This window comes from Moschus berezovskii, chromosome 23, assembly GCF_049115385.1.
Source record: "Moschus berezovskii isolate FMDL1 chromosome 23, NW_MosBer_1.0, whole genome shotgun sequence".
In the NCBI taxonomy this organism is placed as follows: domain Eukaryota; kingdom Metazoa; phylum Chordata; class Mammalia; order Artiodactyla; family Moschidae; genus Moschus; species Moschus berezovskii.
In genome coordinates, this window is record NC_142482.1 from 50,408,903 (window position 1) to 50,423,729 (window position 14,827).

A 14,827-nucleotide genomic window follows, 5' to 3' on the forward strand; every position below is an offset into this window, starting at 1 on the left:
TTCACGAAGGCAACTCTCTGGCTCAACACCTTTAATTACTGGTTATCCATTGCCTATGTAATAAATTCCAAAACCCACAGCCAGACAGAGTGAGCACATTTTTAGCCTTTCCAAAGACAGCAAACCCCAGCTGCCCACTCACTCAATCTTTTCCTGGTAAATGCCAATCTTGCAACATCTGCTACCACCATGCTGCTCCCTGGAATGCCCTCCCCCCGCACCCCGGTCCCATCCATCCTTTAAAGACCAGCACCACCTGGTCACACCAGCCTCAGGAATCGCCCCCTGGTTACCAACCCCCAGTACTTATCTATCCCATTCAACCAGAACTTCCAACTACACATACACATCCTTGTGTTAGCATTCCGATGATTGTCTTAGATTCCTTTTGGGGGGAGGTGGAGGGGGAAAAGGCTTGTGCCTGACAAATATCTCAGCAAAAATGACTTCTTTATAACGTTCCCAGTGATGACAACCATCCAATGGAGACACAGCAGACTCAAAGCTTCTATAAGGTATTCTGCACATGCCTGACTAGAAACAGAACTGGGTACCAGTTAACTTTTTTTCTTGACAACTGAAGGTTCTCATTAATATGTTCCATTCTTATGCTAGACTGCTGTATGGAGATGCCCACGGCATCTCTGTGCGACGCTCTTGCTCCTAGACCTCTGGGTTTTTCCCACCTTCAGTACCTTCTCATACCAATCCCATCCTTGCCTCTCGCTATGCAGTTTCTGTTTTCCTTTAGGTTTCATAAATGTGTGGGAAGAACCAAGATTGCTAAAATAGTACATAAAATTACAGTATAAGCAAGCTGAGAGAAGCCTTAATGTGATTTCTACGTAAATCACATTTTAAAGCTTTAGTCCGTTTGCTTTGTGAAATTCACTCTAGCTTCTAACTACTTATACTTTTGTCTTTTGAGCTAAATCTAACAAGGTGAGAGCTCAGCTGAGATACCACTAGGCAGGCTCTAATGTAACCTCATGTAGAGTTGGGGGCATTATTACTAAAGCTTTTCAAAAAATATATCACTATGATAAAACAGCTACTTATAGAGTAAATATTGTTGATCCTCTCTTAATAACTTGTTTTAAGTAAAGCCAAAACAACATTATTAATTTCTGTAGATGATGACCCTGAAAGAATTATAAAGAGAACGCCGCCCAGCAACTATCACACAAACAATAACCAAATTCTGAGAACATCCTGCAAATCTGCCTAGTCGCTGTCTTCCAGAAAATTCAACAACTTGCCACTTGGTCTGGACACGACCACATTTGGCTAAATGATCCCAGCCAACCCCAGGACGTTTCTAAAAATGTTCTGTTATGGTTTGTCTGTCAACACTTTCACTAAGGGCGGTTAGAAAGTGGGTCGGTCTCAGAGGTGAAGAATTGAGGTCATGGGGGGTGGGGCGGGATGAGAGGATTAAAAGAAAAGGCAGATAGTCCCTGCTGAGAAATTTACCCCAAACAGAGATAGAGCATATGCCAGAACCCTCACACAGAAACACAAAGTTGAAGCCAATTAACACCCTGACAGTTGAGTTAAAATGCTCACAGTGTAAGAGACTCCAATATGCTCCTGAGAATTACAAATGAATACATTCAGGTCATGAAATCATAGGTTAAATAAATATCAATTTAAGAAGCAATATAGTAAGATCTCAGCTGGCGCCCTCAGGGAAATGAGCTGTTACTGTTAGGTTTTCTAGAGGGTTGTGGTGAATATGGTCCATTTGATACCAAAGCCTAAAAGTTTTGAATTAAAATTCTTAAATTATAATACAGAGTCTTGCATTCTTAAACAAAAAATATATATATAAAAAAAATCTTAACCTTCTGTCTGAAAAAGGAAAGGAAATCCTGGCACATCGAAACTCTTACCTAGAAAAGTGATTATATGGTGGCTAGTTATTCACATAGAGCTTATCACATGCTTTCTTAAAAGCAAGCTCTTCTGGGAAATTGAAAATTAAACATTTATGTGATTTTTTAAAACACTGGCTATTGTGTGAAGTAAGCTGTGTGTGTGTGTGTGTGCGTGCACACACACATCTAAAGGTCCCTGAGGCAGTTTTGCTCCCCTCTGTGGAATGGCCAGTCCAAAAGGGATGCTCCGAAGGACTGTTCTCATTGGGTCCACCCAGGTTTGTGGATGAATGATGCTGCCGCTGATCAAGCGTAGGTTAGAATGAGACTCAGATGGAGCAATCAGAACACCGTTCTCCCCATACCTCCTAAAGGGACATCCTGGAGCTGAGTCTTATCCTTCCTCCACTCAGAGACCACATCCAAGAGAGCATTAAAATGAAAATCCATGCGCTTGTCAATAGTGGGGTCAGTTATTCTTCCACCTTCCTGAATTAAGTCACATCTTTCTCCAAACTTATGCATGCTGATGCCAAGCTTCAAAATAATAAGAATAAGAAGGTGAAAAGTTTTCCCTGGAAAAAACAGGTACAGGTTCTAAGCTGCAATCAGACAGAGCTCTCGTGGAGCAAAGGGTCAGTCAGGATCTCTCAAAAATACAGGCTGATCAGGGCATGGCCGCAAAGGAAGGCAGTGAAAACCAGCATGGAACTGGAGAATGGGAGGGTGCCAACAACAGCTTCTAGGCCATGCCCTCCACCAAGATTCAGCCATGCTTCAGACGCTATTGCTGCGCACCACCCCTCACTGCTCTGACACCCTCTCTCCTCAGTGGGATCTCACGGGAAAGAGCACACAAACGCACAGACACTCACAGAAGTTGAGGCTGAACTGACCGTCAATGAATAGTTCACAAAAAGCCTTGGGTCTACCACAGGTCTTCAAAGAAATCAGGTAAGGTTGCCCAACGAGAGACAGGAAGCCCAATTAATTCTCAAATAAACAATGAATACTTTTATTTTTTAAAGTATAAATAGGTCCCAGATAGTGCATGCAAAATATCCCATGTGATACTGGGACATACTTGTATCAAAAAAATAATTGGTTTATCTGAAAGTCAAATTTAAATTGACATTCTGTATTTTTGTTTGCTTAATCTGGCAACCCTACAGCAATGAGCTAATCAAGTGGCCTGCAAATTAACACACGAATATAATTACAGACTGGGGCGGGGGTCGGGGATTAAGTCTTCCAGTTCCACCTTCGGAGAAAGGAAGAACTGTACTTGTTCTTATTTACTTTTCAGAGGGGATGAGGGGCAACAAATCATTCTGGGTTTATTACATGTTATCTAGAGGCATATTAATACTGCACGCAAGCAAACTGAGACCATCTTTTGTTCATCTACGGTACAAATCTTAAAGAAACCCACTTGTTCACACATGAGAGCGACTGGGTTGTTAACACAGCCGTTGACAATCTGGGCTCCTCGTCCCACTGTGACGCCGGTGAAAGATTTATCATCCCATACCCGGCCTCCGATTCTGTCTTTGGCCTCCAGGATAGTCACCTAAAAAGACAATCAGAGAAAAGCTGAAGAAGATGGAACAGGCATACCAAATGCAGTACAAATGTAAAGTGACACAATAAGATGAGTTTTGCATCTAGTTAATATATTATCATATTATTAGAAAAACGACTTTAAAAAGAGGGCAGTGTGTCAAGGATCCAGCAATTCCATTCCTGGGCGTCTCTCTGGACAAAATTATAATTCAAAAAGATACATGCATCCCCATGTCCACAGCAGCACTATTCACAATAGCCAAGATGTGGAAACGACCTAAGTGTCCATTGACAGATGAATGGAAAAAGAAGATGTGGTGTATACACATACATGTGTACACACACACACACACACAATGGAATCCTATTCAGCCACGAAAAAGAACAAAATAATGCCATTCGCAGCAGCATGGATGGACTAGAGACGATCATACTGAGTGAAATAAGTCAGAAAGAGAAAGCAAATACCACGGGATATCACTTATATGTGGAATCTATGACACAAATAAACATATTTGCAAAACAGACCAAAAAAAAAAAATCACATGTGATTCTAAGCACGACCCCATGGGTTTGGCCAGCACAGACTGGTCCCACAGCCAGATTACTTTATCTCCTCCAAATTTCTGATGCTGGAGGCGGGGGAGCTGCTCTCAGGCGGACAGCCCTGGGCCTCAAAGAGTGACCCTGCCCTTGGCTGCAGAAGCTGAAAATGGGAAGCCTCTTCACTGCAAAAGCAGTCCTTTCACTTCTGGAGCCCTAGGAGCGCTCCTTCATATGGCTCCAGGAGGCTCCCGAGCTAAGCATCCCTGAGGTCACTTAGAGGAATCTATTTCCTAACCAGGAGGGGTGCTTTCCCCAGAGAAATGGGAGAACAACAGAGGTCCCCTGAATATTCTTCTTCCTCGGACCTAAATTCCTCATTTTCTCCAACTAGAAAGTCTACAAGTCGTGACTCTCCACCTTCTTTCCGACTTCAGATGAACCCAGAACCATCCATTTCTAGTTTCTTTTTTCGTTTATAAAGAGGAAGGCTGAATGTTAAAGAAATCTCCTCCTCCCCTGACTTTGGCTAGAAATAACTTTTTCTTTTTTAATCAAAATATAGTTGACTTATAATGCTTCTGGTGTACCACAAAGTGATTTATATAAATACATATAAATACATATGTATACATATAGTTTTCTTCAGGAATAACTTTACCTATAACATAATGTGAATTTCCCAAGCAAAAAACAAGAAACCTTGGTCCTAATATCTATTGCTGAAATATACATATGGCCAATTAAAATACCTCACAGCTTAATACCTCTTAGACAATATTTTGAAATGCAAACACACTTCCTATAAACTCAACTCAGATTCTCCCATTTTTGTCAGTAGTATACATAGAATACAAGACATAGATCTTGCATTCCACCAATAGGAAAACCTCCCAGGCATAACCACTGAAAACTTTCTCATTTCTGATATTCCGCCAGCAGAGAAGATGCTGTGAAAAATGTTGATTCTTTTAGCCACACAGAGCACAGCGAAAGACTAATTCAATTCTACCAAACTGATTTTCACGTTTGGTTTAATGGAAAACCAAAGTCCTTACAACACAAATTTTTAATAAATGGAGAAATGAGTCAGACCTATAAGTCCCAGAAATCGGGGAGACTTGAACGAATCTAATGGAAATTAGACAGTGAGCTGCACAATTTTTTTTTGTAATTGACTCTATTTTGGCTAATTTTTAACAAGTAGAATAAGACAACAGGCAACACACTAGATAAAAAGAAATAATATAGCTAGCTAGTGGGAAGCTGCTATATAACACAAGGATCCCAGTTAGGGGCTTTGTGATGACCTAGGGATGGAGGGGGAAGGGAGGTCAAGAGGGAGGGAATATGTATAATAATGGCTGATACTCATCACTGTATGACAGAAACCAACACACACACAAAATAAAGGATTTCTAAAATTAATAAAAATAAAATGCATTTTGATATGAAAATAAAAAAGAAAGAGTATCTTTCCTTGGGGAAGAAGACTATCCCAAATATGACAGTTTAGTAGCTAAGTCATGTCTGACTCTTGCGACCCCATGGAGGATATAATGTATGTAGCATTCCTTGCTAAAATCAGGAACTAGTTTCCAAGTCTTAGAAAATTTGGACCAAAGGAGCAGATAACCATCTGTTTTCACCTCCATGTCCCCCAAGTCTTACCTTAATTCCAAAGTTATGCAGTTGCCTAGCAGCTGCTAATCCGGCTGGACCAGCCCCAATAATGATGACTGATTTCTTTACGAAAAGAAAAAAGGAAACAAAAATCCAATTAGAGCAATGAAAAAAAATGTACTAGAAGGAGCCAACTGCCAAGCAAAGTTAGTTCATCTGTATTTCTTTGCTGTCCCGTTTGTAGAAAGTTATTTCCCTAAAGAACACATCAGTACTTGTCCTAAGTCATCCAGCCCTTCCTCATCGAGGGAAACAGTGGTTTATATTCTTTTCCCTGAAGAAACGCATAATCTACAAAAGTCTCACTAGAGCTTTTACAGCGATAATGTGAGTTTCACTTGTATTATTAACGCACAATCATGTATCATGACCGTTAGCGGCAGCGCTGCCAGAGTCAGTCACCTACATTGTGGTAATCTTTAGGCAGAAGATGCTGGTCGGGGCCGACGCTGAGAACTCCTGTGTTGATGAGACCTTTCCTTGTCATAAAATAAAGTATCCTCTCCACCTCCTGAACGCATCGAATGCGCACGAGACCCCGGACGATGATGTGAGGAATACATTTCTGAGGAGTAAGAGCTTCCTGTGTTTGGAAATAAAACGAGACTGTTAAACTAACTAACTGAAAACAAGACTTGGTTCCTCAAAAAGGGAAAACACAGAATGACCATATGACCCAACAATTCTATTCCTATGTATGTCCTGGAAAGAACTCAATGCCTGGCAGCATTATTCGAATTGCCAAAAGGTGGGAATGATCCTAGCATCCATCAGTGGATGACAGTATAAAGCAAAAGGTGGTCTATCCATACACGGAATATGATTTGGTCATAAGAAGAAATGGAGTACTGACACACGCTACAACAGGGAAGAACCTTGAAAACGTCTTGCTAAGTAAAGAAGCTGGTTACAAAAGGCCACGTGTTATATGATTCCATTTATGTGAAACACCCAGAATAGGCAGATTTTATAGAGACAGGAAGTAGACAGTGCTGCACGGAGTCACTTAGTCATGTCCGACTCTGTGCGACCCCATGGACTGTAGCCTGCCAGGTTCCTGTGTCCATGGGATTCTCCAGGCAAGAATACTGGAGTGGGTTGCCATGTCCTCCTCCAGGGGATCTTCTCAACCCAGGGATCAAACCCAGGTCTCCCACACTGCAGGAGGACTCTTTTCCATCTGAGCGAGGGAAGCCCAAGAACACTGGCGTGGGTAGCCTATCCCTTCTCCAGGGGAACTTCCTGACCTAGAAATTGAACTGGGGTCTCCTGCATCACAGGTGGATTCTTTACCAGCTGAGCTACCAGGGAAGCCCAGAAAGTAGGCTAGGGTTGCCAGAGCTGGAGGAAGAAAGGAGTGGGGAGTCACTGTTTAATGGGTGTGGGGTTTCCTCTTGGAGTAATGAAAAAGTTCTGGAACTGCACAGAACTGACGGATATACAACACTGTACATGTACTTAATGCCACTGAATTGTACCTTTTACAGTGGTAAAAATGATAAATCGCACGTGCATGTTTTGTGTGGTGTGTTAGTGCTCAGTTGTGTCTGACTCTTTGCGACCCCATGAACGGTAGCCCACCAGGCTCCTCTGTCCACGGAATTCTCCAGGCAAGAATACTGGAGTGGATTGCCACTCTCTTCACCAGGGGATCTTCCCAACCCAGTGATAGAACCCTGGTCTCCTAAACTGCAGGCAGATTCTTTACCATCTGAGCGACCAAAAGAACAAACCAACCAACCTCCCAGGGTAACTGGGATCGACCATTTATCACTAAGATATAGTAAGACCAAAGGGAGGTCTGCCTGGTGAAGGAAGAAAGAAAGGAACAAAAAGGCACCCGGCAATCTGTGTTTTATCACCTAAGTTTCCCCTCGCAGAGAAGTGTGGGTGCAGAGCACACCACAGATATATTCCTGACTCACTAAACCACACAACAAAGGCCATTACAGAAACCCAGGCTGCTGCTGGCCCTAGGATGGGAAAAAGCTGGGTTCTCATCACTGATAAGATGTGGGAGGAACGGACTTAGGAACTTTTCAGAAAAAAAAAAAAATAAGACCCTGATTTTGTTTACTCCAGAAGCTTTGGTAAGGGCTGGTTCATCTCAAAGATTCAGAAGTAAGGTGGCCTCCTCACAGGGACGTGAAGTTAGAACAGGTTTGGGCCATGGGGCGCAGGGGGGAGCTGCCCACTTTGGCCTTTCTTCTACTTGGCCCCAACCCCCAGCTCCAAGAGAACCTGACCAAACCCAAGAAGATGACTACAGGCTCAAAAACAAAAGAAATAACACACACAACACTGGCTTGGATCGCTGCAGAAGATTAAAAAACGTGTTTGTATTCATGACTTTTTAAAAAAAATCGTATTTAGTCTGACTCCTTGTTTGTTTTTCTGACTCCTTAAAAGCAACCATATTTGAGTTTTCCCACTAGAGTATTAAATAGATACATCTTATGATCGTATTACAAATTAAAATAGATCCACACTGCTAAGTGGAGGATTTTTTAAATAAGAGTCTTCCACGGTATAAGTCCAATTTCAAAGTCAACTAAAAAGAAATGTCATGAAAAATGAACCCAAGGCTGTTTCTGAAAAATGCATCTTCACAGCTTATTTAAAGGAAAATTCTGACCACAGTTTTGTTTCATTCAGCAAATGTTTACTACTTAGTGTAATACCTACTTTAAGGCTGCTGGAGAGGAAATGAGTAATTCTACTTTGCCCAGCCCACTGACCCGGGTGTAATTCGTATCAACTGCATTTACAGCTGTGACTTAATCAGATCATCCCGGGCTTTAGTCCAATTTAGTGAAATACCAGAGCAGACCCAGAATATCTTTCTTTAACCAAGACTGCCAGTCTGGCAAATGTTCTACATCCAGCAATCACTCAAACAATTGCAGAAGAAATTAATAAACTGGAAGAATACGAGGGTCAGGAAAGACTTTGCTTTAAAAAACAAATTGTAGTACCCCTGCCCAGTCCATCCCCCAATTTATCTTCATCCCTTTCGAGGTAAGTGCTGTTTGAAGCCCCTAACGTTCTTGCAGTCCCAGAAAAGAACCAATCACAGGTTTCAGATGCTTGAGGATAACAAACAGAGGAAGAATTCCAGCCCTCCGGGGGGTTCATGATCCAATCATTAATGCTCTCTTCTTTTTTCTCCCAGGATTGTCATCAGAACTCCTTGACCCAACTTTGCACTGTACACTCTCTCACTCGAGAGTCAAGAATTCTGGTGACACACGGTCTAAAGTGGTGGTTCTCAGGTGGTGAGACTTTGCCCCGTTTGGCAATATCTGGAGACATTTTTGGCTATCACAGCGGGTTGGGGGGCGGTGGTTGCTATGGCATCTAGTGGGTATAGGCCAGGAATGCTGCCTAAACACCCTACAATGCACAGGACAGCCCCACACAGAGAATATCCACCCAAACGTGTCGTAGAGGCACACAGATCTCAAGGAGATCAAGTCACTCCTCTAAGAGAAGTCTGTGTCCACGAGCTGCTGGCCAACCTGCCCACCGCTCACCTTGCAGTTAGTGAACCACAGGGCGAGGACGAGGTTCCTCAGAGCAAGGTACATGGTGGGGTCCCGCGAATACTCCGGGAACTCGTAGAGCTCATCCAGCTCCATCACGTCGGGCCTCACGCACAAGGCTTTGCCGCACTCGTTGGGTTGGTAGAAAGGCTGGAAGTACCGGTTCATGCCTGGAACTGAGGGGAGACACAAAGGAGTAAATTTCACAGGCTATAAATTCCAAATGTGGGCAAGCGTTAGTCGCTCAGCCGTGTCCGACTCTTTGCGAACCCATGGACCGTAGCCCACCAGGTTCCTCGGCCCATTGGATTCTCCAGGCATGAATACTGAACTGGGTTCCCATTTTGTTCTCCAGGGGATGTTCCCGACCCAGGGAGTGAACCTGGGTCTCCTGCATTGCAGGCAGATTCTTTACTGTCTGGGCCACCAGGGAAATCTGGGTAAGCTGAAGAGCAGAAACAAAAACAAAGCAGAAAGAAGGGCCTAGAAAGCCTCCTGGTCTGTCCTGAATAAATGCCTCTACTTCCTCTGTCCAATCAGACCTGCTAGGGGGAAATTAAAAAATATTTCCCCATTCTTTCTTCACAAATTCAATTTCTGTGGCACAGAAATTTTTTTAAAATTTTTTGTTAAAGAAAAACATCTGCTATAAAATCTGCCATTTTAATCATGTTTGAGTGTTACATATTCACATTGTTTCTCAACAGATTTCCAGAATGTCTTCATCTTGCAATCTGTGGTGTTGGAGAAGACTCTTGAGAGTTCCCCTGGACTGCAAGGAGATCTAACCAATCAATCCTAAAGGAAATCAACCCTGAATATTCATTGGAAGGACTGATGCTGAAACTGAAGGTCCAATACACTGGCCCACCTGACGTGAAGAGCCAACTCATTGGAAAAGACCCTGAGGCTGGGAAAGATTGAAAGCAGGAGGAGAAGGGGACAACAGAGGATGAGATGGTTAGATGGTATCACCGACTCATTGGACATGAGTTTGAGCAAAGTCCAGGAGATAGTGAAGGACAGGGAAGCCTGGTGTGCTACAGGCCACGAGGTCGCAAAGAGTTGGACAAGACTTAGCAACTGAACAACAACTTCATTTTGCAAACCTGAAATTCCAAACCCAACCGAATGCCACATCTCCATGGAAATGTATCTTAAAAGAAACTAGTATTGGAGTTTTTCTGATTAGAAGACAGGTTCACAGAAGTAAATAACAAATCACTAACCCCTGATAATCCTTGAATGGTGTTAAACACAGTCAAACCTACGTTCTATTTCTAGGAAAGAAAGGAAAAAAACCCAAAAAATGCACTGACAAGGCTGTTTTTCTGACCGGCTTTTCAAGAACACTGTCCCACATCATTAAATATGACTTCCATGGACATACAATGCTCTTTTATTTATTATCTACTCCCCTATTTCTGGGCATTTTGATTTTATCCAATTATTTCACTACTATAAACAACGCCACACATCTTTGGACTTACTTTTGATAATCTTTGATAATTTAGGATAAATTCCTACATCCAAAGAGGAGCTATTGTAAGGTTTTTGATTCACACTGCCAAACTGCCCTTCATATATATACACACTGACTAATTAGTGTCTGAGGGCCTGTTTCATTCCACCTTCATTAACACTAGGATTTATCACTTCAGTTGTGATTTCGACCACATCCACATTTTTAGAAGGTCCAGTGCTACTAGTTAAAACCTTAATAAAAGCCCACAATGTCAAAATATACTTGCACCAAAGATGAAGTCTGTTAGTGTGCAGGAGATGATCTAGAATTCTCGCTCATACACCGAGAATTCTGATAGAGAATTTTTTAAATCCCTTGAAAGTAAACAGTCATCAGTGTGCTTGCCTTGACCTGAAGTTTTTTCAAGAGTGGGTCGTTTGACTCTAATTACCAATGGCATAATTAGAAGCAGAATGACTCAAAGAGGAAAAAAAAGGGTGGCTCATCGAGTCAAAACTTTCTTCCGGCATGTCAGAGTGAGTAGGTAGTATCATCAAATTACGCAGCTATCCAACTTTCAAAGAAATGCTCATGAAACTCCGTAGGTATGATTCCTAGACAAGTGTTACAGACCTTCCCAATGATTAAGGGAAAAATTAACTAATGTATACAAATAACACAAGTGATCCACAGGAAAACCAGATTCATGAAGTACTGAGGTGCTTTGTACCAAGTGAACACATTTAAAACAACCAAGGAAAAAACCCATCTTTTCCTTCTGCTCACCCACACATTTCCAGGGCAAGGTAGGGAAGGGAAGGCAGGGAGGGCCAGGCCCAGCTCTCACCCAGCACAGAGGGGACCGCCTTGGGGTGCTCCAGCTTCCCGGGGCTGCTGTGGCTGGTCACACGGCGCGTGCTGGTGCAGGATGGACTCATGCCCACACAGTCCGGGTAGTAGGCCGAGAGCAGGGGTGCGGCCACGCTGTCTTTCAGCAAAGGAGGTAAGATGAGCATGGAGTACCACCAATGGTTGGACACTTCCGACACTCTCTGCAAGGGGGCACAGCAAGACGGAGAGGGACAATGGCAGACAAGAAATGGACCTGCAGGGTCCACCAAGGACAGACAGTGCTTGCCCTGTCATTCATCTTCATTCATCCCCAACCCTTCTCATTTGACTTTGCCCACTCCTCAGTCCTAGGCCAGAGTCCTGCACAGGCAGATTCAGAAACAAAGACCCCTGATGAGACCTGGATAGAATGTTTCTTAGGCCGAGTTCCTTCAGATCTACAGCAAGAGGTCTCTGTTTTTCCCCGCAAAAAACGCCACCAACACCAGTTAAGTCTTTTTTTCTTTCTGGCTTCGTCCTGTGGCATGAGGGATCCTAGTTCCTTGACCAGGGATCAAAAGCGTGCCCCCTGCACTGGGAGCAAAGAGTCTCAGCCACTGGACCACCAGGGAAGTCCCAACATCAGATAAGTCTTAATGGTGCCTCCACTGACTCTCCTGGAAGCCTAGGTTTGTTTAAGTCTGACACGAGGCACTTCCTTCTGTTCAGGAATCATTTATCACCTAGCCCTTCCCCCTTTAAACTTAGGATCTAAAGATAATGGAAATTGCAAAATTCAGCATACACAAAAAAATTATCTGAAGTAGCAGTCAAATATTACTGCTTTTTGCCAGAGGTTACTAAAAGTTTTTTTCAGAGGGAAAAGTACATGACAATCAGCAAAATAAGATGCTCCATATAGACCGAAGAAGCTATTTTTGGTCTTAAAATATGTGCTCATATTCCAGATTTTGAATTAACATATGGAGTCATTCCATCAAAGCAGCCTGGTGATGACTGTTGTGATAAAAATAAAATTTACCTGCTTCTAAAGCAACACTGCCAGAAATCCTATACTAGGCAGACTTTGCTAAACATGATCTTGAATGTATGCTCCAGGAATCTAATAGAGGAGAATCCCGGGCTCAGGAACCCTCTGATATTAGTTCTCCAGTCTCCAAGCAAATGCCACCTGCCATCAAGCTGTGTTTTGTGAATTAAAGATGCATTATTTGCCCTTCAAATTTCAGAGTCCAAATCTCAGGCAAGCATTTTCTCAGCTTACTACAAGCCCCTACATCCCTCATAAATTATTCCCAGCTGCTTCACACTTTTTTTTTCTTTTTTTGATGCAGACTTTTTTTTTTTTAACTTATTAAATCTACTACAATACTGCTTCTGTTATACACCTTTTGTTTTTTCGGCTGTGAAGCACGTGAGATCTCAGCTCCCTGACCAGGGATCAAACCCCCACCTCCTGCACTGGAAGGTGAACTTTCCTTTTCATAAACCTGCCCCAGGCTCTTTCTTAACTGAAGACAAAAATAAGTAACTGGCATATGAACATCCAGGGACTCTTCTGAACTTTTTAAGGTTCTTGTATCCCAAAAACATGGCCTCTGTCCTAAAGTTCAGATTCCTTGAGGGCACAATGGTCTGAACACTAGGGAAAATATTCATAAAGTAATTTTTTAAACTGTATTTAAAGTTATTTTTTCCTTTATTTCTATAATGTCATCTCATTTACCCTGAATCCAGAAATTATTTGGGCCACTGTTTTACTGTAGAAATGTTTGAGGGTACAGCTTTTTCTTTTTTTTTAATGTGGGTGTATGTGTGTGTCTCACACAGCCCTTTATGTAACAGAACAGACATGCCAGGTGCCTAACATCAATCACGTTCCCTGAATTTCACATCTAGAAAAACTACAATCTAACAATCCTGAATCAAATTATTATTCTGTCACGCAGAATAACTCAGAAACTTATAAGTTAAAAAAAAAAATCATCTTCTGAAATAGTTGTTGTATCTGGCTTTGTGGCAAAATCAGTCAGCTCAGGGAGCGAAGTTTCCTAAGACAAGCGACACGTGGCAAGGCTTTGCCAGCTGCTGCCCCTTCCACATCTGGGCAGAGACGGGACAAAGCAGTTACGCTGAGGTCAGAATAACACGAGAACCCTCTCACAGCTGAATCTGGGCCAAGACCATCAAATTATGGGCCTCTTGTTCGTTTCCTGGAACGATTCAAGTGGCGAGAAGGTCATAAAGTCCCCCTTGGAAAACAAGTATAACAAGGCTGATCCTTGTAGGAAGGCACGGTGTCAGCTTCTGCCTTTTTATTTCCTTTAAACATAAAACAATAAAATTTTAGTGGTTTTTCTTCCAAGTTGGGTGAGGATCACTCACAACACCATTCCTGCTAGCATTTTCATCACGTAGCTATCATGTGAGATTAAAAAGCCTTTGATCAGCAGCCAAATAAAAGACAATCATAACACTGTCACTATGTTTTACTTTATCGTACTTATCACTGGAAGTGCGATGCCAGCTAGTCTGAAACGTGCAGAAATACTCACTAGATCCTCTGGGAGGGAACAATGGTCTGAGGTCTCAGGCTGTAAAAACAAGACAAAAGGTATTAATTAGGTTTAACTATAAAATATAGCTTTTTTTAAGAAAAAAAGATTCTTTGATGTGGACCATATTTAAAGTCTTTATTGAATGTGTTATACAATTGCTTCTGGGTTTTTTGGCCCCAAGGCATGTGGCATGTTAGATCCCTGACCAGCCCTCGAAGGTATACCCCCTGCAGTGAAGGTGCAGTCTTAACCACTGGACCGCCTGAGAAGTCCCTAAAATACAGTCCTAAGTGTCAGTTTACCTTTAATAAGATATCTCTTTTCATCAATTAGATTGGAAAAGAGAAAGTGTGATAAAACACCCACATGAGTGAGGGTACAAGGAAGACAGCTCCTCTTGCAGGGCTGTCCTCAGTGGCAACCTACAACAATGTGTAGTAATTCCGGAGAAGAAACTGACAAAATATGAAACCTTTAAAGGCATGATAATTTGGCATTATCTTGTATAACTGAAGATGTACATACTACGACTGGTTCCATATCCACAAATTCAGTCAGTCTTGGATTAAAAAATATTCAAAAAAATTGCAGAAAGTTCCAAAAAGTAAAACCTGAATTTGTCATGCATCAGCAACTATTTATATAGAATTTACATTCTATGAAGTATTAAAAGTAATCTACAGATGAACTAAAGTATATGAGAGGATATGTGTAGGTTATACACAATACTAGGCCATGTTATAC

At 42.2% G+C, this 14,827-nt stretch overlaps 1 protein-coding gene across 1 annotated transcript in view; it reads right to left on the minus strand.

The window, feature by feature from the left end:
• The window catches only part of KDM1B (lysine demethylase 1B), a 41,009-nt gene that overhangs the window by 12,872 nt on the left and 13,310 nt on the right, over window positions 1–14,827 (minus strand). The window contains exons 7-13 of the mRNA XM_055405881.2: window positions 14,081–14,119; window positions 11,521–11,725; window positions 9,200–9,384; window positions 6,073–6,249; window positions 5,655–5,729; window positions 3,310–3,447; window positions 2,243–2,414 (exon numbers count right to left, since the gene is read on the minus strand). Coding sequence (XP_055261856.2) covers window positions 2,243–2,414; window positions 3,310–3,447; window positions 5,655–5,729; window positions 6,073–6,249; window positions 9,200–9,384; window positions 11,521–11,725; window positions 14,081–14,119 — 991 coding nt within the window. The remainder of the gene's footprint in view (window positions 1–2,242; window positions 2,415–3,309; window positions 3,448–5,654; window positions 5,730–6,072; window positions 6,250–9,199; window positions 9,385–11,520; window positions 11,726–14,080; window positions 14,120–14,827) is intronic.